Source organism: Python bivittatus, unplaced genomic scaffold (assembly GCF_059951505.1).
Source record: "Python bivittatus isolate LINGU-HERP-01145 unplaced genomic scaffold, Pbiv_v1 ctg000040_np1212, whole genome shotgun sequence".
Taxonomy (NCBI): domain Eukaryota; kingdom Metazoa; phylum Chordata; class Lepidosauria; order Squamata; family Pythonidae; genus Python; species Python bivittatus.
In genome coordinates this window covers 2,081,267-2,107,114 of record NW_028277032.1, presented here as the reverse complement: position 1 = coordinate 2,107,114, position 25,848 = coordinate 2,081,267, and the positions used below count along the sequence as shown (strand labels likewise).

The window sequence follows — 25,848 nt, the reverse complement described above, 5'->3', positions numbered from 1 at the left end:
TCTTGAAGCCTTCTGTATTCTAACCTGGCTTCTCTTGGTAAATCTCTTTAACACCAAACGTATTATTGTTTTTCTTTTTTCTGAGGTTCAACATTTACAAGCCTTTGTCTCCAAGTTGTAGTTAGTCTTTCAAGGGTGCCTTTGTGCTGTCTTAGAGTAGATGAACTGAATTATTTATTACATGGTTAATTATTGAACTACTGAAGTAGATTAATACAGACCATCTGGCAAAATCTGTAAGGTCCTGCTTTCGGAGCAGAGTTCCTGAGATATGCATTCCACTTTGGAAATCAATATCTTACTTAAAATGTCCTGAGGGTTTCCTTTTATTTCCTACCTTTTTGTTTTCGTTTTCTGTTTTCCTTTTTTACTGGGACAAGCTCTTGTGGAGACTGTCTTGCTTCCCTGAAGCTCCTCTCTTCTATATATCCAGCGAGGGGTTCTTCACTGCTGTTGCTCTCAGAGGCTCTTTCCAAAGTGGGTTCTCAAATATCTGTGGTTCCTAACTTCACTGGGAAAACATGGCTCTGTTCTGCAAGAGTGAGGTGTTTTTTAAGCAGCCCAGAGACTTTCTGATCAGCCTTCTTGCTCCTTTAAGCAGCCTTTTTAAACTCTCTGCCTGGGCAACTCTGGTAGGAAGTTGGAAGGGGAGGCTTAAGAAATAACATCCCCCTCCAAAAACAGAAGGAATTAAAAGCCCAATCTACAAATACACTGTCTTGCCCATCACTCTGGGACCTTTGATTTTCCCACCAAACGTTCCCAGTAGCCATAATCCAACATGGTGTAGTGATTAAGGCACAGGAACAGGGCTATTAAAAAGGATCCATGGGAGAAGTTCCTTCAGAGTGTTGGAAGACCTTGGAAGCCAGGAGGGCTGTAGAGCATCTAAACAAGGATAAAAAAAAAGCTGGGCAGCCAGTCATACCACATGACCCCATTGTAACTCAGTAAAGTCAAGGACTCCAAACTCCCCCACATGTCCAAAATCCTCTTCTCATTGAAATCATTTGTCCTAAGGTGATCTCTCTTGAGGAGATTCTTTGTCTTCCAGAATCATCTCACCCACCTTCTCTGGGTGAAGCATTTCCCCTTTTTCTGCCTCAGTGGAGAGCTGGCACAGAGAAAACCTGCCTCTACTAGGAGATCAGCCTCATGAACATTGACTTCTGTGCATGCTCCACACCTATGCAGAAGCTGTGCCTGCCAAGCAAACCAAAGTGTCTGAATGGGGATGGGTGATGTTCACCTCATGGAGGGACATCAGAGGGGTCCTTTCCTCAAATCTTGGTTGAATAAAAGTGTCTTTCTGCATTTCTGCAATGGTACAAAAATGGAGGAGTACTGCTTTGTACCAGTTGTCTGGAATTCTTTGAATGTATTCTGCAGAAGAAAGACCTAGAACCCAAGTGTTATTTGCGACCACATGTTCTTTGTTTAGGTGAGATGTTTTGTCATACACAAGAAACTGGGCGGGTACCTGATAGATCTTCTCTGGAGGAATCTTATTCAGTGAATGGATCACATAGGATGGGCCACAATTCCTGATCATTGTAGAAATGAAGACTAACAACTCCCCAAAACTCTGAATTTGGACCACCATGGGAGATAATCTGCTCCTTTGAAGATTGGGTCTTCTCAAAAGTAAACGGTTCGGCAGAAAAAGAATCCAATTCATACAGAGGTACTTTTTGAGAAAGATTGATGTACTGGCTTTCATGATGTGTTCCTCCCTTTTGAAAGAAACTTAGCAAGCAAATTCTCTTTCATCAAACTGAATGGGAAAGGGTTGAGAAAAAATGCAGGAGAATTAAATACATAGCATTCAGCTATCCTTCTGGGTTTTTAAACATTTATTTATGCTGGTGTAAGCATGCAGTTGCCTAATCCTGATTAAAAACATCATTCATGGGCGTTTGAAAAGAAGATTTGGCTTATAGTGTTTTCTGTCATTCACAGACCCTTGTGCAGAGGCTTTAAAAAGGAAAAAAAATCCTTAGAAAAAGGAGTTGAGAAAAAGAAAACCTTCTCCGGGTGAGTATGTGTGTCAGTGTGGGTGTGCACGTGGGTGTAACAGAAACATTTCAAAGCAAATGACTGGGAAAAGGAAAGTTTCAGCTTCTGTTTCTGAGTGCAGGAGAGGCAATCTGGATCACCCCTTTCTGTGCTTATAATCAGGTAAACAAAACACAAAAACACCGCTTGCCAGCACAACATTCAACAGGGAGCTCTTGATGACAAGGATAAGATTAAACGTCTACGTTTCTCCCACTCTTGCCACCCCGCTTTGCACAAAACCGCTTGGGCCTATTTCTGAGAAAAGAACATTCCACCACTGAAAATTGGTCATTTGTAGCAGGATTTGGATAATCCTGTACGCAGGATCTTAGGGTGCTGGGCCTGGAATGGGGCTGTGGAGCCTGTGAGCTCCCCACTCCTGCCAGGGTGAAAAGAAAAGGCATCCGGGTCCTTCCAACATCCCTGTCTATGGGCATGCATGACACACGTTCAAAAGGGGATACGCGGGTGCAACTGCCTTCATGACATTGTTGACCCCTTGGTCGATGTCGCTGGTCACCAGCCTAGTGGAGAGTAAGTGGGCAGACCTGTTGGGGACAGAGCTATGGTGGAGCCTGGCAACGGAGGCAAAGAGATCAACTGAGAAGGCTTGGAACTGTAGACTAAGGATGTGCAATTTTGCATAAGGACCATATTTGGACACCGAGTGGCCTGCCGAGGGGGTACGCTCTGAAAACGGGATGTAACGAAGCCAGCAAAGGGGGCTGGGCTGTGTTACAAACTACCTTGGATGTAACATAATCTAAACTTTAATTTCATCCGTCTGTTCATATGAGAATTCTTTCCTTTCTGGCAAACTGAAAATTACAAGTTAGCATTATCTTTGGGTAGGGATACCCCAGTGACTTTTGGGGGACACGGTTTGCACACCTTGTCTTATAGAGTTGCACTTTTATTCAGGCACACGTGTCCAAAGCATAATCCATGATGGTTTATATGATATGTTTGATACTCTTTAAGTGCCGTAAGACCCAAGTGCTTCACCACAATACATCAGCATGGCCATGGAACTCCTCCTCCTCCTCCTCCTCCTCCTCCTCCCTGTTTATTTTCATAAGAAAACTACATTATGATTTGATACCTGCTCTTGCATTCCTACCCCCCTTTTTTTGTTCCAGGTCAATCAAGCTGGTTCTTAGGGGTTCTCCCTCTTGTCCTTGTTCATGTCTGCCTCTCCCCAGTTATTGCCTGTCCTCTCTCTTCCTCCAGTCTTTGGCAAGGTCACCGTAGCATCCAAATGCCTGTCCACCATATTGCTACAGCTTCCGGCAGACTTGGTCCCCATTTCCCGGCCTTCCGCCAGATGGGAAAGCATCCACGAGATCGTTCTCCATTCTGGCGAGCTCATTCCAGGCGTCCGGCGTTTCTTTGGGGCAGACACAAGTCCATTCTTCCTGCCAGCATCCTGCAGCTGAATGCAGCTGCTCTGAGCTGTCTTGAGTGGGATTAGTTTTGATTTCTCCGGGTTGTCTGAGCACTGCTTTCCATCTGCTGTATTATTTCCACATTTAATTATTTACCATGGCGTGTGTGGGCGGCGGTGCAGAGGCAATTATCCTTCTATTGAGTCCTTGACTCCAGAACTGACACAATTAAAAAGGGGAGGGGAGGGGAGGGGAGGGGAGGGAGGAAACCCCTCAGACATCTGTCTTGCCAGCAGCAGAGCTGGGCTGCTTTGAGGGCAACGAGGGGACGTTGGGTTGGCAGGTGATCTTCCACCAGGGCCAGCCCTACCAGTGGGCAAAACGAAGCAGATGCTTTCGTGGGTGTCTGCAGGGAGAATGGGGGCCACCGAAGTCGTGTGCGCATGATGTCACTGCTCAAATTACACAATTCATATCACTTGCCTAATGACAAATGCCTGTGATTGCTCTGAAAGGTAGATGAGGATAAGTAGTGAATTGGGCCGCCGACCACTACTGTCTTGATCCTGAACCTGCATGCATGGTTCTTGTCATCCCACCAGCCACAAGAAAAGCATTGCTCTGATGGAGTCATGGGAGAGACTCAGTGCAAAGTGGTGGCGGCGGGATTCCTGAAAAGCAGCACAAAGGTGCCACTGATTGATCGATCATGTGCCATCAAATCAGTATCATCTCTTAGCAACCACACAGATACAGGTTTTCTGCAGGAGGCTTCGTCCCTTAAGGTCACCCAAAAGTGCTCCCATCATTGCTCTAATGGCCCATCTACTTTGCTACAGGTTGGCAGACAATTCCCGTCAGCTCAAAGGTCTGACCAGGCTTTGCACAGCATGTTGATGGCTGCATTTATATATCAGGCAAGACCAGGCCCTGTGTTTGGAGGTAGATTCAGGAGTTTTAAGGGTGAATAAGTTGTGTTTAAAATTTGCAAGACAGGAAGTGCCCACTTGGCCCCTTAAAATCCCACCATGTCCCACTGTGCACAAACAGCTAAATGTTGCCTACTCTTTTTTGCGGGGGGGGGGGGCAGTCTACATTTGGAAGGTTCTGGGGTCCAGAAAAATGTTGCTGGTGAGAAGCCACATTTTTGGCATCCCTGTCCTACCTACGCAAGTGGCAGATTCACTTGGCTTTCCCTGTCCTTTGTAGGGTCAGTTCACATTTCACCAATTTCCACTGTGGTTTGTTAAGAAGAGTTGAAAGAATGGGTCTGCAAAACCACCAACCCATCAATGTTGGCCCTCTTTGATCCAGCAAACCTTGACCTGTTGATGCAACAACAAATGGGAGGTGGGGAAAATGTGGAGTTTATGACCATGCCTACCCTCGTGACTTTTTTGACCGTATGCTGCAGACACCCCTGACTGTGGACAATGCAAGCGCCCCCCCCCCCACCAGGAAATTGGGCGGTAGAGGCAGCCACCAGATTCTGGAGGTAGCATGAAGATGCATAAGGATTATAAGCAGGAAGAAAGCCCTTGTTTTAGCTGTGCTGCACCCAAATGAGCATTAGTTTATTCATGGAAATGTTTCCTTCGCTCTTCTTCATGGCTTATTCATGCACGCCACCTAAAAGAGAGGCCGAAGTCTCCTCCTTAACCTGCCACCCTGCTTCTTGTTGCTCTGCCTCTCCTTCTTGTTCAATTATCAGATGCGGATGGACGAGATTTATTGGGCTATTAGACTCCTTGGGCAGCGTGTGCCTCAGGTAACGCCTGGTGGTGTATAAAGAAGGGCCGTCATAAATATAGTCCAGGGAAGGGAGGACATGGGGATCTTTATCTTTATACTTCAGATCACTTATTTGTCTCATGGGATCCGCCTGTCTCATCTACCTCGGGGCCAAGATGCTGCTTTATTCCAAAGGCTCTTGTTTTGTACATTTCTCTGGCTGGGCAGATTCACTTCCTGGCCATCCTTCTGCCCTTCGTGCAGCCAGTGAGGCAGGGGAAGATGGAAGGTTGGGGGGTCTGGAGGCAGCTGAGAATTGCCTGCCTCCCCCCCCCTCCCCATTTCCTGAGGCTTTTATCAGCTCAGCAAATGAGGAGTGTGACCAAATAGGAAGGGGCTCCTAACATCTCAGGCTGAACAATACGGATGTGCTCCAGTTAATGTCACTTCATTTAGAACTATCTGCACTGGCTTTCAGGCAGCAGGCCCTCAAAATGATGTACAATATGAAACCATTTTAAACAAACCAAAGATCTATACTCAAAACTTATTCGAGGCCAAAATCTGCTGTGCGAGGTCTCCAAAGTTTTCTTTCTCTCCAAAACAAACTTTTCCTGTCTTATTCTTAGCTGCTTGGTCCTTTCTTGGGAATCTTTTCTGAGTTGACTTTCTTGTTGTTCCACATCTCCCCATGTGGCCTCCTGGCTGTCTGTGCTTCCCAGGTTGAAGAAGCCACATGGGAGAAATCCCCATCTGATGCTTTCCTTGGGACTTAATGGCAGTATGAGAAGCCAAGGAGGCTGCAAGACCAGTAGAGAGAAATGTATACAAGGAAAGACACGAGACTCATGCATCCCAAATGTACCATGGTCTTTAAAGAAGTGCAAGCACAATTCATGAGTTCATGAATTCATGAATTCAATTCATGAGGCTCTCTCCAAAAGCCTGTTATTCTTTGAAATATGTTTTGGGAACAGATTCTGTTTCCTTAAATTGAATAAATCAGATAGAAAACAGGCAGGAGAAGATTTTTTCCCCCTTGGGTGACACTAATTTAAAATGTACTTAGGGTCATCCACAGGAGGGTCAAAAAATCCAAGATGGCAGCTGTAACTGTCATCTGTAACCACCCCTTTTAAGGGCTTTGTGTGTCTGACACATGAAAAACAGGGCAGCCTGCCACATTGGTTTTGGGTTTTTTTTACCTGCCCCCCCCCCCCCGAAAGATACCCCTTTACTTAAAAGTTGAACTAAATGCCATTAGGCAAAACCAAAGGGAAATGTCATGCCTTCTTTCCAAAAGAATTATTCCAGGAAAAGGAGAGTCTAAGAAAGTCCTATCTTTTATTTGGATTAATTTAATCCAGAGTAATGTTCAGTGGTGCAATCACACATCAAAAGCAGGAAGAGTTTCGATTGCATCTTCGTGACCGCCACCGTGACTTTTGACCACACCCCATGGACGTTAACTGGATAAGAATTTGTTGAATACATTTGTTGAATACAATCCATTTGTTGTTTAGTCGTTAAGTCGTGTCCGACTCTTCGTGACCCCATGAACCATATTGCGCCAGGCCTTCCTGTCCTTCACTGGCTCCCTGAGTTTGCTCAGTTTCATGCTCGTTGCTTCAGTGATGCTATCTAACCATCTCATCCTCTGGCGTCCTCTTCTCCTTTTGCCTTCAATCTTTCCCAGCATCAGGGTCTTGCCACCTCTTCTTAATCTCTTCTGCTTCTGTTAGGTCCCTGCCTTTTTTGTCCTTTATCACATCTAATCCATAACTGCATCCAAATGCATGTTCTGGATTTTCTTGCACTTCCTGGCCTCTGTCGAAAGAAGGGAGGCAGAGTGGAACATCATCTATATCATGATGAATCTCACTCCCCAACTCTTAAGCAATCAGTCTGGAAAATTCATGCAGTGGCTGAAAAGGAAAAGGGATAAAATAGAGTGAAGGGTTGCCAGAAAAGATCCTGGCTGGGACGAAGGCAAGAACTACATTTAAGGTTTAGTTGAAATGCAAATTAAATATAGCGAATAGGATTACGTTCTAGTTATCCATTTAATCATTTCTCCCTTGATTGCCTTTGAGGTCACATGGAAAGCTTTCAGGGAGGGGTGTGTGTTATGGGGATCCAGGTTGTGCCTCCCTGCCATAAACCAGTGGCCAGGGATCTCAGTTATGATTTCTGAACGCTGCCTTCTGGTTGGTTGGAGTCTTTAGAGCATTGTGTAGTGCTATCAAATGTGCATGGTGCTTCACAGGATAGAAAAGAGTTGGGACCAATGGCCCATCTAACATGGGAAGCCTCTATTTTTACTTGGCATCCAAGGTTAAAACTCAGAAAGGACAATTTTAAAGGGTGAATCGGTAGCAACACCCTGAAGCCGAAAAGCAAAGCAAAATGAGAGCCCAGGGATGTTTATCCTGCATAAGTCATAGCTACTGTATGTATCCTGATTTTTTCCCCTTTTGTATAGCTCATGTTATGGGACGTAGCAAGAAGATCTTTGGGGTGGTGTATGCCTGGTCCCTCTAAGCCAGTGTTTCTCAACCTTGGCAACTTGAAGACGTGTGGACTTCAACTCCCAGAATTCCCCAGCCAGCATGGCTGGCTGGGGAATTCTGGGAGTTGAAGTCCACACGTCTTCAAGTTGCCAAGGTTGAGAAACACTGCTCTAAGCACTGAGCAACTCCTGTGAAGTTCATTATTCTCTTTGGAGGGCATTTGCTGATCCACACATATCTTTCTGGCCAAGGGTCAGCCTCTAACTGTACAAAAATGCAGGTCAGAAGCTGTAACTGGAAATTTTACTCTCTGTGACATGGAAATGTTAAACACTTGTCCATATATATAATGAAGCATTTCTATTACACAAATATCAAGCAAGAGCTAAGCTTACTTCTTTCTACCGGCTTCTTTTATAAAGTTGAAAGGTTGCATTGTCTAATTATCCACCAGGTTTAGAAATCCAGTCCCGCCAAAGATCCTCTCTCTCTCTGCTCAGTGGAACAGATGAGTCTCTCGCTATGTTCTTAATTACTCCATATGTTGTCACAAGCAAAGGTGGGGTGTGGAATTCAGCTTGGGTCTTTTCCAGCTGAATTCCCATTGCCCAGAATTTGTAAAGTGAACAAAGCTTTATCTTCATTGTCCCATATCTGGTCCTAAACTATTAACTCGCAGAACATCTGTGGCACACTCTTCATTTGTGGCACTTTCTGGTGCCTCTGGGGGAGTGCTGGACCACATGTTTTCCAGGTTTACTCTCTAAAATTATCTTGCAAAGGGGAATACCCCAAAGTCTTCAATTTGACTTTTTGGGGAAGAGGGTAAAATAGGGATAGATATTTTTACTGCTACACTATTCTCCAATTCCCCCCTTTGTTTCTTCTCCAGTGCCTACTTTTCTCATTCCTTCTCCTTCTCCTTCTCCTTCTCCTTCTCCTTCTCCTTCTCCTTCTCCTTCTCCTTCTCCTTCTCCTTCTCCTTCTCCTTCTCCTTCTCCTTCTCCTTCCTCTTCCTCTATTACTACTACCACTACTACCACTACTACCATGGTTGGTCACACAATCAGCCAGATGTTTAGACTGGATTTGGTGTTTTTATCCACCTGTCAAGTCCTTCCCAAGGACCTGGGATAGGCAGATGTTGTTGGTTTGGTGGTGTTAAAGATATCATCACAGGATGGAAGCTGTTCCAAGTAAAGCTGCCTTTTGCAATTGACTGATGGTGATTTTTGTCAATGCCAATGGTCTTCAAGTGGCGCTCCAGATGTTTTGGGATGATGATGACGATGATGATGATGATGATGATTCCCATATCCCTCGACCAATTGGGGATCACAGGATATCACAACACTTAGTTGCTACTCAACCTGTAGACACTAGATTAGTTTGTGATCTTGACTGTGTTATTTAGGATTAAAAGTCCACCTGGAAATCAGTCTAAATCCCATTATTAGGAAGGAGAAATATGCTAAATTCTGGAGTGATTGGTATTCAAACAATGAATGGCAACCACAGAACTTACATATGTAAGATAGGTAATTGTGTCTTGTAGTAAGTAACTGTAAGAGAGAAGCATGGTGTTGGGTCATGTTCTCTTAGTATGTTTAACCTACAGCAGCGTTTCCCAATCTCTGCAAGGTTACGATGTGTGGACTTCAACTCCCAGAATTCCCCAGCCAGCATGGGGAATTCTGGGAGTTGAAGTCCACACATCGTAACCTTGCAGAGATTGGGAAACGCTGACCTACAAAAGCTTACACAAACATATGGGGTGCTGAGACTTACCAATGGGCTCCAGAGTTGAGGACCATGCCCATGTATTCCTCTTTTTGGCAAGGAGAAGGATTTCTCTAGCTGAACAAAAGGTGAAGATTGTATATGCAATAAAATCTCCCACTTTTTCCTTTTATTTAGGTGTGTCTGTAGTTTTGAAATTATCCTAACCGGGTGGAAAGCACTTTTCTTGGCTTCTAACAACAATGATAAAGGCAAAGGCCCTTTTATCATCAGAATGATAGCTGTATTGTTCACCCAAATGGATCAGGAGAAGAGCTGAACTTCCTAAGTCTAGCATCCTGGATCATGTTGATTGAGCCCATGCTAATTATAGTTCGACAGCATCTGCTAGAGTTCATAAGTGTCCGAATGCTGTTTTAGTTCTTTCATGATAGTTCCTGAAATATTACTCAAAGGTGTGGCTTCTTTCAATTTTGATCAAGTTTTGCATGAACTCTCTTTAGACCTCACAAATCATCAATGTTTTGAGGTACCGTTGTGAAACATGGCTCTGTTCTAGGGTTTACCATGGATCCTTATCCATCGACAGTGATGGCTGTCCAGCACTGATATTGTTTCTTGACATTTGTCATATTTTTAATTTTGTGGCATTGGTATCACAGTAAGATAAATGTGTTAGCTTTTTCGGGGCCAGACCCCTATATTTCCCTTAATATAGGATGGAACTTTTGACACACTGGCTTTGATCAAGATTAATGTGGTTGCTTGTCAGTCCCATTGAAAACAATGTTTTCACTTGGGATCTGATGGCATGATGTAACGCTATCACTGAAGGGAAGTAGATGTGGTTCTGGTTAGCCTGGATGACAGACCACCTTGAAATTTCATGTCCTCTGTCTTGAGTTTCCAGGTTAAGAAAGGATGGCTCTCCATGAATTAAATAAATGTATTCAATAAAGGAGAAAACCAACTCAGATTAAATGAATCCTCCCAGGTTCAGACGAAGCCAACTCACAACACTAAGCAAAACTCCACGTGAGATAAGCTTTTTAAGTATGATGGGCTGCTCTAATCCAAGGATGTTATACTTACTGTCTTTAAAAAAAAAAAAAAAGAACTTTTTCAAAGTTCTCTTTTAACTTTTTTTTTTCCTTTTTAAAACATTCTGGTGTGCTCACAGCAGCCCTGAGCTTTCAAAGAAAAGAGGGCTGGCCATGTCTTGGAATGGTACCTAGCCACGTGGTCAGTCCTGGAAGCATTTGGAAGATGCCTCCATATTAAAACAAAGCCAAGCAAATGAAACAGAGAACAAAAAACTCAGACAACATTGTTGAGATCATTTTGAGCTTTTTAGAAATGAAAAAATGAACAGCAAAACAAAATTAGGTCCTTAGCTACCCCATAATTTTTTAAACTTAAACACAAGAAAATATAATATAAAGAAATTAAGATTAAATTGTGGTGACCTATCCAAAATGCCCACCGCATGTGAATAAGCCAGCCCATAATATATTCTACTGTGACATCTGCTTGGGTTCTTGTAACCAAGTCTCCCATGCTCCTATTTTCTGGACAGCTGTACAGAAAAGGAGAGTTCGCAGGAGAGCAAGTGCATCTCAGTGCAACAATTTACAATAGGTAGAGTGGAGTCTGTGGGGTTCTCTGAGCTTGGTTGTTTTCTTGCAAATGTTTCATTACCTGGCTGGGTAACATCTTCAGTGCTAGAAGGGAGTGGGGTTTGCTCTCTGTTTATGTACAGTGGCTTGCCCTGCCAGTGCTGGTGTGTGTCTGTGTGTGCTTTCTTTTCCCTCTGGTAGTTCCTTGATTAGGGTATTGTTTACTGCTTGATTGTATAATCTTGGTGATAATCTTGGTGTTAATCCCTGCTTATCTGGGTGTTGATTGCTGGCGAGGAGGTGTTCTGGTCTTTTTTGTTTCCTTTCTATTGTCTCTTTTGAATAGCGCGTAGATGTTGTTTATCTATGTGTCTGTTGATGGCTGCCTTGTCTGAATGCCAAGCTTCCAAGAATTCCCTCGCATTTTTGCATTTAGCTTGGTCTAAGATGCTGACAGTTTCCCAGTTAAAGCTATGGTTGAGTCTGTCCATGTGTTGTGAGATTAAGGAGTTTTCATCGTGTCTTCTGACTGCTAGTTGGATGACTGTTCGTGGATGCACTCTGCTAGCCTTCTGCCTGTCTGTCCTATGTAGTGGCTGTTACAGTCCTTACACTGTATGTTGTAGAGGACTCCTGTTTTTTCTTCTTGGGCTATTGGGTCTTTTGGTTTACTTAAGATGTTTTGGAGGGCTTTAGTTGGTTTGTGTGCTACGGTGATGCCATGTGGTTGTAACAGTCTGTTGGTACATCAGGAGACATTTCTGATGTATGGCAGTGTTATCCTTTTCATAGCTTGTCTTGGTTGTGTGGTCAGGCACTTTTTGATACAGTTGCGCGGATATCCATTTTGTTGGAAGATGTTGTATGGATGTTTTCTGGATGTTGATGTTGTATAGATGTTGTATAGTTGTTTGTTGGAAGATGTTGTATAGGTGGTCTCTTTCCTTTTCTGCTGTTCTGGGTTGCAGAACAGACAGCAAACCCCACTCCCTTCTAGCACTGAAGATGTGACCTAGCTGGGTAATGAAACTTTTGCAAGAAAACAACCAGGCTCAGAAAACCCCAAGGACTCCACAGTTCAACCCTGAGCTACATATATTCTCTTCTATTGGTACAATACAATTGGTACAATTCTACAATTGCAAGTTTTCCTGACTGGCATTCTGGCTCCTGTGTTCTGCATCAGCTGCAGTTTCCAAGTTACTTTTGAAGGCACCCCCATGTAGAGTGTATTGCAATAGTTGCAACAGTGGTGATGAGGGTGCAAGTCACTCTTGCAAGAGCATTCTGGATGGTCCAGGTTGGGCTGCAACTGGTGGGCCAACCGCAGCTGGGCAATGTTACCCGACCATGGTTATTTGCTGGAGTCACAAGTCCAGGAAGACCCCCAGATCACAGAAAGGCTCCTTCAGGGGGAGCATGGCCCCATCAAGAGCAACCGCCAGTGCTAGTATTATTGGATGCTAATTAATGAACAGCAGCTCCATCTTGGCAGAGTTTAATCTGAGCTTGTTTCTCCCTATCCAGATCCTTTCAGCTTCCCAACATCCACAGCTCACTATGGGCTAGTAATGTATAACTAGTTGCCATTATAACCGCCCACTCCCATAAACTCTGGGCGGCTTGTAAATACAAAATCTAAAACTCTAAAAATCACAAAAAGCATTTAACCCCCATAGGGAGCCCAGACTAAAACAATCCAACATTTACAAATCCAATCAAACCACAAGTTCCACAACAGATCAACCTCAGGCCTGAGACCAAAGTCAGGTCATAAGTGCTTTTCAGAACTCCAGGGGACAGGGTGCTGGTCCAGAATGTGCTACCCCAGCAGCAATCACGACTTTCCCAAAGGCCCAACTTTAAGCAGAAGGTCTCACATCTGGTTACCTGCAGACCAGACCCACTAAGTGGGTCAAGGACTCACGGATGACAATAGCCACCCCATTTGTCCTCCCCTGGGGTCTTGGCTGATGCCAAACCTGAAACCCATGTGGACCCCCCCCCCAGACCCCCCCAGGTCTCAGTTATACACACCAGTTTGGCACCCTAATCCACAATTAAATCATGGATGAGGGCAAATTTATTACACACTGACCTGACCTTCAAAAGCAGCATTTGGAACCTGGGCCCACCAAGAATCCATCTACCTGGTCCCCAGGGTGAATGCTGAGAACCAGAGGCTGGGGTTGCTCTCCAACAGTGTTACCAGCACCCTGGGATGACACCTCACCCCAAACCGATGGGTGATCTCTTCCTATGGCTTCATATAAATGTTTAATAACATTTGTCCTTGTCACTGATATGTGTTTTTTCTTGAAAGGATGAACTCTTAGCCAGACCATGTTCCAGCTAGCATTCATCCACGTGTGAATGGGTTTTATCCCAGGTTTGGCTCATGCTCAGCCCGTTGATGCAATGGGACACCATCATGTTCTTAGTTTTGTATCCCTCCTGTTTCTCTCTTCTGACAGTTTCCTGTACTTAACACATGGCCTCTTCCACATCACTCGATCTCCTTGCCAAGAACTGTTTGCCAGTAATTTAATTCGACAGACCTAAGAGCAGAAACAGGGTGGGGGTGGGGGGTGGGGAGGAAGTTGACAATTCTTTATGGCAACAGCAGCAGAAACCCGAGGGATGCCCAGCTAGCTGGGAAGCCCTGCCCACCCCTGAGGATGGAAAACAGCCCCCACCTGACTTACTTCTCACATCTTGTTCCTTACATTGTGGGCAGCCTGTGAAATGTACCTGGAAATGAAGTTTGTCATTCAATTTGGCATTTCAGAGACCCCTGCTGTCTGCAGCAGACGTCTTGCTCATGTTTCCGGAGTGGCTGGAGAAATAATATAATTTATTGATGCCTTTTATTTCCCTGCTGGTGTCGCATAAAAATAAATCTGCATGTGTCTGGTTTTCTCCCTTTCAATCTCCCTTTGTCTGTGCTCACTTTTTATCTGGCTTCCTCGATCTCCCCATCCACCTTCTCTTTCTCTCTCTCTCTCTCTCACATACACACATGCGGAGAGAGAAATGCCGCACGTGTGAGCCTGTGGCTTACAAATGAAATTTCCTTTCAGTGGTTCAGAGCTATGAAGAACCATTGGAAATGAACCTTCCTCTTTATGGAGGCATCAGAGGAGAGGAGGAGACTTGCAGCAATCATTAGGAACATGAAACAGCCTTGACTGAAGGTTGAGCTGAAGGCCTGACCGCCCCTTTGATAAGATCCCAGTTATTTGACGCTCATTTATGAGAAAATGCCACCAATGAGTCCTCGTGGAGGAAAAGAGAGAAAGACCCTGAGAGCCCCCATCTCAGAAGAGGGGCCCAGAACACCTCAACAGTGAGACAAAAGATGTACTTTCCCATGCACGTCTGCTGGTGAGGGGGTCACAGAAGTCAAGATGGCAGCCGCTACCAGGTGATCAAAGCCCCGCACCTTTGTTATGTACATTGTACGCAGGCCCCCTTGGTCTTTCGCAATTCCCATGCATTTCCCAGGATTAATGGCCAATGTATTCTTACAGGCTCAGCCCTTGAGAGCCTTCCTATAAGGTAAGCAACGTGGCAATTCCTGGTTGAAGGAACTGCTGTTGGGCTTCATCCTTAACTTGACAAGAGCAAAGGAGGAAAAATATCCTTCTGTTCTTTTTGTTCATTATATGATGTGAACGTTGGATGGGTGCCTGTAAAGCCTAAGCGGCGACTAAGATGCTCACTGAGAAGCGTCAAAGTGCATTGAAGGGCACGGAGCTGTCGTTCCTCTGGCTGTCACCAGAGGGGGCCATTGCTACCAAGCCGAAAAAGAATTGCTGCGCGGGGGACCTTGATGGGCAAAGAAATAGAGCCGTGGAAGCACCGACTAATCTGGATCTGCCTCTCCTGTCCGGCCCACCTGGCCCTTCTTGGTCCTCCCCGAGGGGTGGGTTAATCTGGGTTTGCCTTGTGAAGGTCCAGGTATCAAAGACAGGCTCACCACCACTCTTAGCACCTCATGCCAGCTGGCTTTCTGTCGGAGGTCCCCCAAGGGGCTGCCGGTCCTTGCTTCGGGCATCTTTTTAGGCAGAGAGCCAACCTTGAAACAAAGTCATTAATCCAGCCAAGAGGAGCAGCTCCCTGGGATGTCCCGGGTCTCAAGAGACGGGAAGCCAGATTAATGAGGCGCCCAGGCAGCAAACGTGGAGCAAGTAACAGATGGAGCAGATGTGCTGGGCACATCTGTGGGCTGGAAGGTAAGTAGATCCAGGTCTGGTTCGTTCTCAAAAGGGGAACCAAGATTCCAAGCTAGACCAATGAAGTGAATGAAGGTAATGGCAAGCTACTTCTGTGTGCGGTCAAAGAAAACTACAGGGATGTGTCCATGAATTCACAATGTGTTGACATTACTATTTTCACACAGACAGCAGAATTGGGGGGGGGGCAAAAAAGTCAAGATGGCAGCCACTATTGTGCGCTTGAAGCCTTGCCCCTTTTTTATGCAGTCACAGCTGCCAACGTCTTCTGCCCACCCCCACCCCCACCGTGGAAGCCCCTGTCCACACGTCCCATTTTGCTCTGGTCCTGGCGGAGTGGAATTGGATCAGTCCCACAGGATTGGTTGTCCAAGGCTGAGAGAAGCGCATGACTTCAGGATGCAGCCTAGATGTGGTATCCCAAGTTACCAACTGACCCCAGTTCCAGCTAAGAAGGCTGCACTGGGTCCCATCTGACAAAATGCAGTTCAATGGCAGGACATGTAAGTTCTGCACGTAGGTAGGACGGACCAGATGCACAAGGGCAAGAGAGGTGGCATCTGGGTTGGCATCAGTCCTTGTGAAAAGGATTTGGGAGTTCTGGTAGACCACAGATGAAGCATGAGCCAGCAGTGTGCTGCAGCAGCAAGAAGAGCCAATGTAATCTTGGGTTGAACCAAAGAGGTGTAAAGTATCACCGTCATGGGATGTGATCATTCCACTCAATGCTGCATGAGTCAAAACTTTTTCACAGGGAGAACAAATTAGCCAGCCATGCTCAAAAGCAGGGATCCCTCTCTTTCTCTCCCTCTGTTGTAACCGTAACGCTGTGACTGCAAAAGCCGCAGGCAAGGAGGTTCCTCACTATTGAATGCCATTAATTTAATGGCGATTAAATTAAGAGAGGCTGCAGCCTGCTGGAGAGAGGATTATGAAAATAAGGACATTCACACACGCCCTTGACTACCTTGTCTTTAAACAAGCGTGAGCTTCTCTCTTGACTCTCTCCCTCAAGAGAATTGGAGCAAATGGCTGCTCTGTTGGGGGAGAAACTTCAGAAAGAAATACCATTTCATGAAATCGTATGAGAACGGTTAGGAAAAAAGCACCGGGTCCTTTTTCCTTTTAACCAGGGACTGGTCTTAAGGATTTGGAGCAGAAAAGCAGAGAGAGGTTGATTTAGAAATCTTTAGGGATTTCTCCATTAGACAAATCTAGAAATGATTAGCTACTGATCAGGAATGTCCACCGCACGCTATCGCTGCTCTTTCAGAAATTCAGCATCATGTTTGTTTGGGAGATGCAGGACTCTCACTGAAATAAGGCGCGCTTCTTAAGCCCCCCCGAAAGCCCCCCCTGAAAGAACATGAGCGTTAGTCGTTCTGGCAAATCAGCCACTGGCAATATCTTCTCCTTCCTACCTGTTCCCGCTTCTGATTGCTTCTAATGTTGCAACCAGGAGGCAGGTTTATTTAGCCACCCCACGCAAAGAAGAATACAATCAAAATGAACTCCTGGAGATCTCTGTTTAATATTGTGAGGTTTAGAGCAGGCAATCTCCTTGTTTTATCTGGAGGGAAATAAAAGGCACTGCCAGGAAGTTTATAAGAGAGGATTGATGGTGTCTTGACTTATTGTCTCAGATAAAGCTAAAGCCAAAGCAGGGCCGAGCAACGATTTATAGGCAAGCGGAAACGGAGTTAAAAAAAAACAACCCAAAAACAAAACAAAACCGAAAAACAAAATATTTCCTTCCAGGAAAGGTGCGTGTATTCTGAGAAAGCCTGTCAGTCTGAGAGGCCCTGCAATGTGAAGCTCCATCTGGACTGAGCGAAGTGGAGACTCGAGAGATTTGAGATTTTCGGATAGTATTTTTTTTTCTGGATTAAAATCAGGCTTCCCTTTGCCTTGAGCAGAAGAGGGTTGCTCGTTCCTTCATGAGCAGCTCCTATAACGATGAGTAGGTTTGCAACCGCTGGAGAACTTAGTTAATACCCAATAGAAGAGAATCTCGGTTGCTCAAGGTTGAACTGTGGAGTCCTTGGTGCTCTCTGAGCTGGGTTGTTTGCAGACGTTTTATTACCCAACTAGGTAATGTTCTGTTCTGGCTACTGTATACAAACAGGGAGCAAACCCCACACTCACACTGATCGTGTTACCTAGTTGGGTAATGAAACGTCTGCAAATAAACAACCCAGCTCAGAGAGCCCCAAGGACTCCCCACTGATTCCATCACATCAACACAGCTGGGCAGGGCTCTTTCGTGCGTCGTGGCAACATTGCTGGGGTTTGCTGCTGCCGCTGGCAAATGCAGAGTGGGTCATATTCAGGAATCCTGGTGTGTCCCGCGGCTGATATTGACAAGGAAAGGAGAGGCACAATGAGACATACCACTTTCCTACTCCAGAGGAGTTGCCAGAATGGCCCCTGCAGCTTTGGGGGTATATTGCTCCAGGGGATGGATCCCACCTGAATTCCTACAGCGGCTGAGCGGATCACCCTCAATGGCCGACCATCAGCTCTGGAAAATGCTGGATGCAGGTTGGACTGGTTTTTTAAAATAATTTTATTAAAAGTTTTTAAAAGGAAGATAAAAACTCATACAAACTAATATAAAGTGAGGAAGAAAAAAGAAAGAGAAAGAAATCAAAGAGAAAGCTAAAAGTGCAAGGAAGGACAAAGGAAAAAGGAAAAACGAGTAAAGAAAGAAAAAAGATACAACGAAGTGGCTTCTGATCTTTTTTACAGCAGTTACAATGATAAATCTACCTCTTTCTCTAAAATTACATATCTCTTTTCTTCCTATAATCTACCATGTCTAATCATCGAATCCATAAATCATAAGATCATTTTTTTCTGTTTTCTGCAAAAAGTCTGTAAGGAGTTTCCAGTCAGCAATGAAGATAGATATTGTCTTCTCTCCAATCAAAGAAGTCAATCTGGCCATCTCAGCAAGTTCCATCATCTTCACCAATCATTCCTCCCTTGTAGGTATGGCCAGATCTTTCCGTCTTGGTGTATACAATAATCTCCCTGCAATTATCATATTCAAAAACAACGTTCCATGACTTTTTCCCAACTGTTTGTCCATCAGTCCCAAAATGAGACTGATGGTCTCAACTGTATATTAATCTTTAAAATCCTTTGAATCAGTGTTACGTATCTGAATCCAAAATTTTCTAGCTTTTTCACATGTCCACCAAGCATGATAAAATGTCCCTTCTTTTTGTTCACATTTCCAACATACATTTGAAATGCCTTTATACATTCTAGACAATTTCTCCGGCGACATATACCAACGGTACAACATTTTATAAAAATTCTCTTTAAGATTATAAAATAGTCAATAGCAATATCAATATCAATCCTTTCAACCACATATTTCCCCATTGTTCCATTTGTAGATTATAACCATAATTTTATCCCACTTTAGGATACATTCCTTCACTTGTTCTTCTTCTGTTTCAAATTTCAATAGAAGTTTATACATTTTAGCAATTCCATGTTTATCTTTGCACGTAATTCCATTTCAAACTCAGCCTTACAATGTTCAAAACCATAAACTCTTGTCTACTTTAAATCTTTTTAATAACTGTAAATAAGAAAGCCATTGGCAGCTATGTCCCCCTGACACCAGTTCTCTTGATTTTATTTTGTATTCACCTTGGCAAAATTCTAGTATCTCACGATAAGCGAGCCATTTGTGTTTACCTATTATGTCTTGTCTAAAAAATGCATCTTGTGCTGAGAGAGCCCCAAAGGTGTTTTCGGGCACAACCCGGATTTCTATCTATTCCGTATTCTCAATATGGCATGTCTAACGTAATGATTTTTAAAATCCACATTAACCTTGACTTTGTCGTAGCACAGATACCCATGCCACCACAGGTTGGGCTGTTTTGGAAAAGCACTGCATTTGCAAAGACCCAAAAGTTCCCACTGCAATCCTAGAACAAGGACTGCTGATTTGTACGCACGGGCCATCACTCATATTCTGGGCAATGAGAAATGTGTTGGGCTAGGTCGCTTTACCCAGTGGAAAGATTGCATGTAGAGGGAGACAATAAAGTCAGGAAATTACATTTGTACAAAGAGTTCTGGAGGCTGCTGGTTGCGCGAAAGAAAGCAAAATATATTTTTTATTCAGGAAAACATTGTGATAAGAAAGTCTAAGTAACCTAGTCTATCGATAGCTTAGAGGTGGCATGCTTTAGGCCCCATTATGAGACACAGAGAGAGAGAGAGAGAGAGACCAAGAGATAAAAGGAGGAGGAAGAGGAGGAGGAGGAGGAGAGTGAGGACCAAGAAGAACCAGGAACTAACAAAATTAAAAAAAAAAAAAAGATTTGATCCTTTTTCCCATGCTAAATTGACTTTATGGGGCAACCCAACATTAAAATTTGGGAAAAAGATGGTGATATGGAAAAATTGGATGGAAGCAGGGATATTGACTTTGGACCAACTGATGGACGATGAAGATGAATTTTTAACACATGCTGGGTCAAGAAATAAATATCATCCACCAGGTGTAACCCAATGGCAATATTTACAGCTACAACAATTATTAACAACATTGTTTGGACCAGCAGCATTTTCAGCTTCTGAGACACCTGAGATACTAGAACAATGTGTTAAATCCTTTAAAACTAAAAAACCTACGATTAGCTTTTACAGATATCAATAAATTTTATCCATAAATCAATCTGACATGCAGATGTTAAGAGAAGTGCAGAATGAAGAATTAGAGGTTTCTATATTACCTAGACAATGGGAGAAGGTCAACTTCTATAGCAAGAATATCAATGGACCTTAAACTATGACTTATACAACAAAAAATAATATTTATAATTTATTGCACTCCACTATGTTTGTATAGAAAAGGATTGTCTAAGACAGCATTTTGTTGGAGATGTAACAAGGATATTGCTTCTTTAAAACACATGTTTTTACAATGTTCTAAACTTAGTAAATTTTGGGAGAAAATAGTGCGCCATATAAACATGACTGTGTGGCAAAAGTTAAAATTTTCAGAGAATATTCTCTTGAATTACATACCTAGTACATGGAATTTGACAACTGGACAACGTAAATGGATTCTCCATGCCCTTACTATGGCTAAAAGACTGATATTGCAGCATTGGAAAGGTAAAGGTATGACCCCATTTTGTCTTCTCTTTGGCAGGCTAAAGATGCCCACCTCTGCAAACTGTTCTTTGTAAGGCACAGTTTCCAGAACCTTACATCCTGACCCCGCTCATCTGAACCTTCTCCTTCTTCTCCATGTCCCTTTCCAAGGCAGTGTCCAGAATCTGACACAGGGCATCCGAGATCCTCTAACCAGCACACATTAGTGTTATTTGTTAGGCTTTTAAATCATGGCTGATGACTTGTCATGCCCTGTGAACCAGGTGACTGCAGCTTGTTCAGCACCCTCTGGTTGGAACAGCAGGTTGGAAGGTGGGGTTGTATTTACCCAACAAAAATTTGAGGGCTGCCAGTGAGACTTGGCAGATTCAGATGTGGTCTTTCCCCATCAAATGTCCTGATGCAGTCGCTTGTGCTGAAGATCCTGTCCTTCCTCTGTTTGCTACTGGGAGGGATGCCCGGATCTTGGCAAAGGAAACAGCACAAGGCCAAACGTTTCTCCCCTTAGTCCATTCTGTAAAGGTGGCTGGAAGCTGTGCAGACCCCGGCCTGTGCACATTGATGAGATCTCTTGAACAAAAGCAGCATGGCAACCCTCACAGGATCTTGGCTACGTACACGCCACTTGTCTTTGGGTATCATTACCCTGACGGGAGGGTTTTAATTAGAAGCTTTTAATGCCAGTTTTCTTGCTTTCCTTGGCCAAGGAGGTGGACCGTGGAGGCAACTTGCATCCTGCTGTAAGTCTCAATTATTCCTGGAAATCAGTAGTCCTCTCCTCTCATTTCCCATCCTCCAAAGATTTGGGTTACCACATTCCCCACAATGTCACTGGGGGTCTTTGACAATGACATGGCAGGGTTCAGGGTGGCTCATTTAGAACCAACTTCATGTTCTATTCCCTACCCATGTGCCAAAGCTGCTTGCCAGCATTGATTGAATTTGACCAGTGGTCTGATCAGCAGAAAGCAACAGGGCTACAGATTTAGGCTGCCCAAATCCAAAAGATCACTAGAACCAGCAAGACAGTTGTGTTTTATATGGTCTTATATGGTCCACAAAGAGATAACTGTTTGCTGCCATCTAGGAATCATCTTGAAGCTGCAACCTCTATACGGCAGCTCTAGTATGTAATGCATTCACCAAAAGTTGGATTCCCCAAGGAAGAACATGACGTTGGTTCTAAATGAGCCACCCTGAACCCTGCCACGTCATTGTCAAAGACCCCCAGTGACATTGTGGGGGATGTGGTAGCCCAAATCTTTGTGGCACTGGGGGAGGGGGAGGGAGAAAGGGCTAGGAAATGGAAAGCTGTCAATAATCTCCGAAGCCTGAAGGGTACAGGGTAATAATAAATAGTAATACTCTTGCTTTCCCTGTGAATTTAACAAGCTTGATTTATTTCTGTGCAGCGTTCCAACAACGCCTGCCAAACTGGGAAAGCTAATGACAGCAGCACGCTTTCAGCAGCAAGTGGCAGCTGGGTTAATGCAAACATCAAGAGAGGGAACGTTGCTCCGCTGCCTGTCTCTGCCTTTCCAGCTGACCAAGAAGAGAATGCTCAGCTTCTTGCAGTCCTTAACCTTGGCCCAGCTGTGGCCTGCAAACCTCAGCTTTGACAAGAAGACTGTGTCAGCGTGAGGCATAGGCAAAATAAGCCCTTCAAAGAATGGGAAAGGAGTGCGACAGGAACAGCATCTCAGCAGCCTTGCCATGCGCATAGGGCATCAGGTTCTGGCCTTCAGTGAGCTGTAGCATCAAAGGGTGATGTGCAGCGCACTGCAGGGCATCGACGGTATAGTGCAGATCTTAGTGTGACAGTCATTCGGGCAACACAGTGAGAGGTGATGCAAAGGAACATTTGGTGGTAGGAAGAATGAAAGTTAGGACCGTAGGCAGGGGCTTGGAGGGTCAGGAGCAGGAGGGTCAGAACGTAAAGTTGGTGGCTGTGACTACCATCTTGACCTTTCTGATGCTCCCCACCTCCTGTGGATGTCCCTCTATCAGAATACAGGAGCGTAAAATGTGCCTTCAAAACATCTGCAATCAGAATGCAGCATGGGTCCCTAAGTCATGTCCTATTTGGGCCTAACCACCACCATGGAACACAAATGCCTGGTGTCTTCATCTCATCCCCAGGCCGTGAGGGAGCTAGGCATAACTCGTCCTTAGCCTTCCTGCCATTGAAGTGGTGTTTTCCCTCTTTTTCCAGCGCTGGCCGAGGGCAGCTGGCCTCACCTTCGAGGGAAGGTAGGGGACTGGGGTAGGCTGAGACTAGAGGCAAGAAAGGATCGGGAAGGGTGGCATCAAATGCCATGCAAGCCTGCTGCCTGTCGGTTCAAGGCTGGGCAGAGGGCAGTGGAGAAAGGCCTTCAGAGAAAGTTGGGCTGGTGGATTTCTAACTTGGCCTGGGGTATATCAGATTGCACAATCTACTAGCTGTCCTCTGGGCAATCTGCAGGAGAGAACAAGGAGTTCCAACTTCCATTTATCTCCTTTAATTTGGTTGCTGCATAATGGATGAGTAACTCAAAGGCCACAGAGCCTTCTTCCCCCCCCACCCCCCCACCTGCTCCTGAATTCTCTCTAGACTGGATCACCAATAGTTAGCAACAAAATGAAGCAATTTGGAGGTGTGTTTTGGGATAGATTTTTGCACCAAGATCAGGCAGCATGAGTTAAGCCTCGGCTAAGCTTAATATACCTCTTTTGCTCAGCCTCCTGAAAAAAATTCCTAGAAGGAAAATGAAGAATTGAGAGGAATATTGGCAATTGCATGGTGTGATTCCCCAGGTCTCCAGCCCTCTTGGAACCCAATTATACATTTATTTGTTTGATGTAGCACCTGGTTGCAGAAAAGATTGCCTGAAATAGAAGACTGGGGGAGCCTGAAAGGGTCTTTGTGGGAAGAGGTCTAGAGATCTCAGATCTGGTATAGATACAAACCCCACATTGGCTCAGGGGCATCCTATTCCCTAATTCAGTGTTGTCCAAACTTGGCCACTTTAAGATGAGTGGACTTCAACTCTCAGAATTCCCCAGCCAGCATGGCTGGCTGGGGAATTCTGGGAGTTGAAGTCCACTCATCTTAAAGTGGCCAAGTTTGGACAACACTGCCCTAATTCATAACCTCTTGAGCCTTGGTTCACCCACCCCACCTAACCAGGTCAATTACAAAGGTAGCAGGGGCATTAGTACAACATGAAAAACGTGGTTGGCTTTAACCTCGGCTAGTTTTCTTGTAGCGTAACACAGCCGTTTGGTTAGTGAATGGTTTAGTGCATTGAACAAATCCAGAAAATGGATTCATTTAGTAAGCAGGTTAAGTGCGCTGTGGGAATGCAACCTATGCGTATCCCTGCTTAAGACCGTATTTTGCAGTTGGCTCGGTTTGGTGGTTCTTAGCAGTCTAGGGAAACAAAGAAAGAAACAGGTCTTAAGGGGATCCAGGTAGCTCGATATCTGCTTGTGCTGGCTACCCCGCAATTGGCACGAGCTCTCCAGGAACCTCCCTGGAGCCTGCAAGAGTTCCTCTTGCGATTTCCTGCACGCAAAGCAAGTCCTCCACCACTGAGCCCCGGCCCTTCTCTAAGTGTGATTGGCTCATGCGCGTAGACCTCTGATCTGCTGCTCCCCTCGATGCACTCAAGGTGACTAACCAAACTCGAATGGCGCAAACGAGGAACAGAATCCCTTTCCCAAACAGTCCAAGTAGGAGCCCTCCCCTCTTTTTTAACTGCTGACGACGAATGCTCTTGCACAGAACAATCAGGGGAGGTATTGGTGAAGAACGGCGGGGCAGAAATGCACCGTTGGCCCAAACGGGACGCCGTGCAGAAGACAGGAGTGGAATGCAAAGAGCAGAAGAAGGAGCCACCTTTGCTGGGAAGTTGCGACACGGGCATTGCGTGAAGGCACCCCTCCGGGCTGCCCAGTGTGAGAAGCACTTTCCTTGGATTGCAAGAGTTGGCCTTATCTGCAGGGGGGTGCCAGACTTGGGCTTCTCTTCCTCTCGGAGGGCCAGATGGGGGCTGATATCTTCTGCCTTTCAAGGGCAGGAGAAGTTTTCTTCTGAAACTTGCCCCTTCTGGATTCAGCCTCTGCTGCCTTCTGCGTCTCTGCAAATGTGATTTGCTCATTCTACTCTTCGCTCTTTTCAGCTGTGCATTTTAAATTAATGTATTATTCATCCGACTTGGTTTTTATTAGTTTATGTTGGTTTTTATAGATCATAACCCTCCATGAATTTTCTGGATGGTGGGCAGGCAAGAAATATTTCAAATAAAGAAATTAATTAATACCCAGCAGTCGTTGCTCCCTCAGAGTCGTAACAGTAGTAGTAGTAATAGTAGAAGTAAGTTTGCATAACAGGAAAAAGTCTGATCTGCTGATATGCTATCGGCAGAGATTTTTCCCCCCTCCCAGAATTGATCTGTGGATCATGAGTTCGACAGAATCAAAAGGGACGCAGCAGCATGAGATTTCTTAGACGGCTTCTCGTCTTAATTTGCCTCCCTTGGTTCCTATGCTCTCCTTGGCCAGAAAGGTTGCTTTATGAAAAAAGGAAAAAGGAAAAAGAGAACCCAAATCAAAACAGAAGCTCCAGCAGCTGCTGGGTATTTGTGCAAAAACAAGGGAGCGTGAAACTTCGCCAGTCCCAGCACTAACAGTCGGGTGGAATTGGGATCCCGTGACAAGAGCCGACAGTGCATTTCATATTTATGGAAAGATGATCTAAATACAGAGCTGCATCTCCCGGTAAAATATTTCATTCTGTAATGATGACAAGATGTTGCTAAGGCAGGAGGATGCTGATGAGTTCTGAGGAACTGGTGGATTTATAAGAAGGATAATTGCTCCTGTATCTTTGCTCAGAGCATCAAACAGATGCTCAGAACTGCTTGGGGGAGGGGGCGGGGGAGGAAGGGAGATGGGACATGGCCTAGCAATATTGACTTTTTGAATACGACAGCCTGGCAAATCCTATCAAAGTTTAACCTAACCAAGATTCCTTGATACTAGGTTGGAAGTCATAAATCTGGCGTTTTTCACTCTTCCGCTGGGGCATCCTTGAGGGGAGGGGTGTCAGAAAAGTCAAGAGGCAGTTGCGATCACATGGTTGGGGCTGCCGTCTTGACCCCCCCCCCCCCCACGCCAAAGCCTTTGTTCTTCCACATTCTCTCTCTCAACCCAGCCTTCCCTTATTTGGTAGCATCCCATATTGTTGGATCTACAACTCCAAGAATTCCTAGCCGCACAGTTAATGGATCTGAGTTGACAGCACTACATCAATCGCCTTTGACTTTTACTGACATAAAATCCACTTTTAGCCTTCTTAATATTGTGCCCTATATAGTAATGCTAGTTTATTTACTTAAAGCCTTTTGATCCTGATTTGCAATCATAAAGCCTTTCTGAGCAGATTTGT

The 25,848-nt window shown here is 44.8% G+C and overlaps 1 protein-coding gene across 1 annotated transcript in view; it reads left to right on the top strand.

The window, feature by feature from the left end:
* The window catches only part of LOC148216932 (uncharacterized), a 103,423-nt gene extending 79,091 nt beyond the window's left edge, over window positions 1-24,332 (top strand). Inside the window, exon 5 of the mRNA XM_088153314.1 lies at window positions 24,184-24,332. Coding sequence (XP_088009440.1) covers window positions 24,184-24,332 — 149 coding nt within the window. The remainder of the gene's footprint in view (window positions 1-24,183) is intronic.
* Window positions 24,333-25,848: the final 1,516 nt, after the last annotated feature.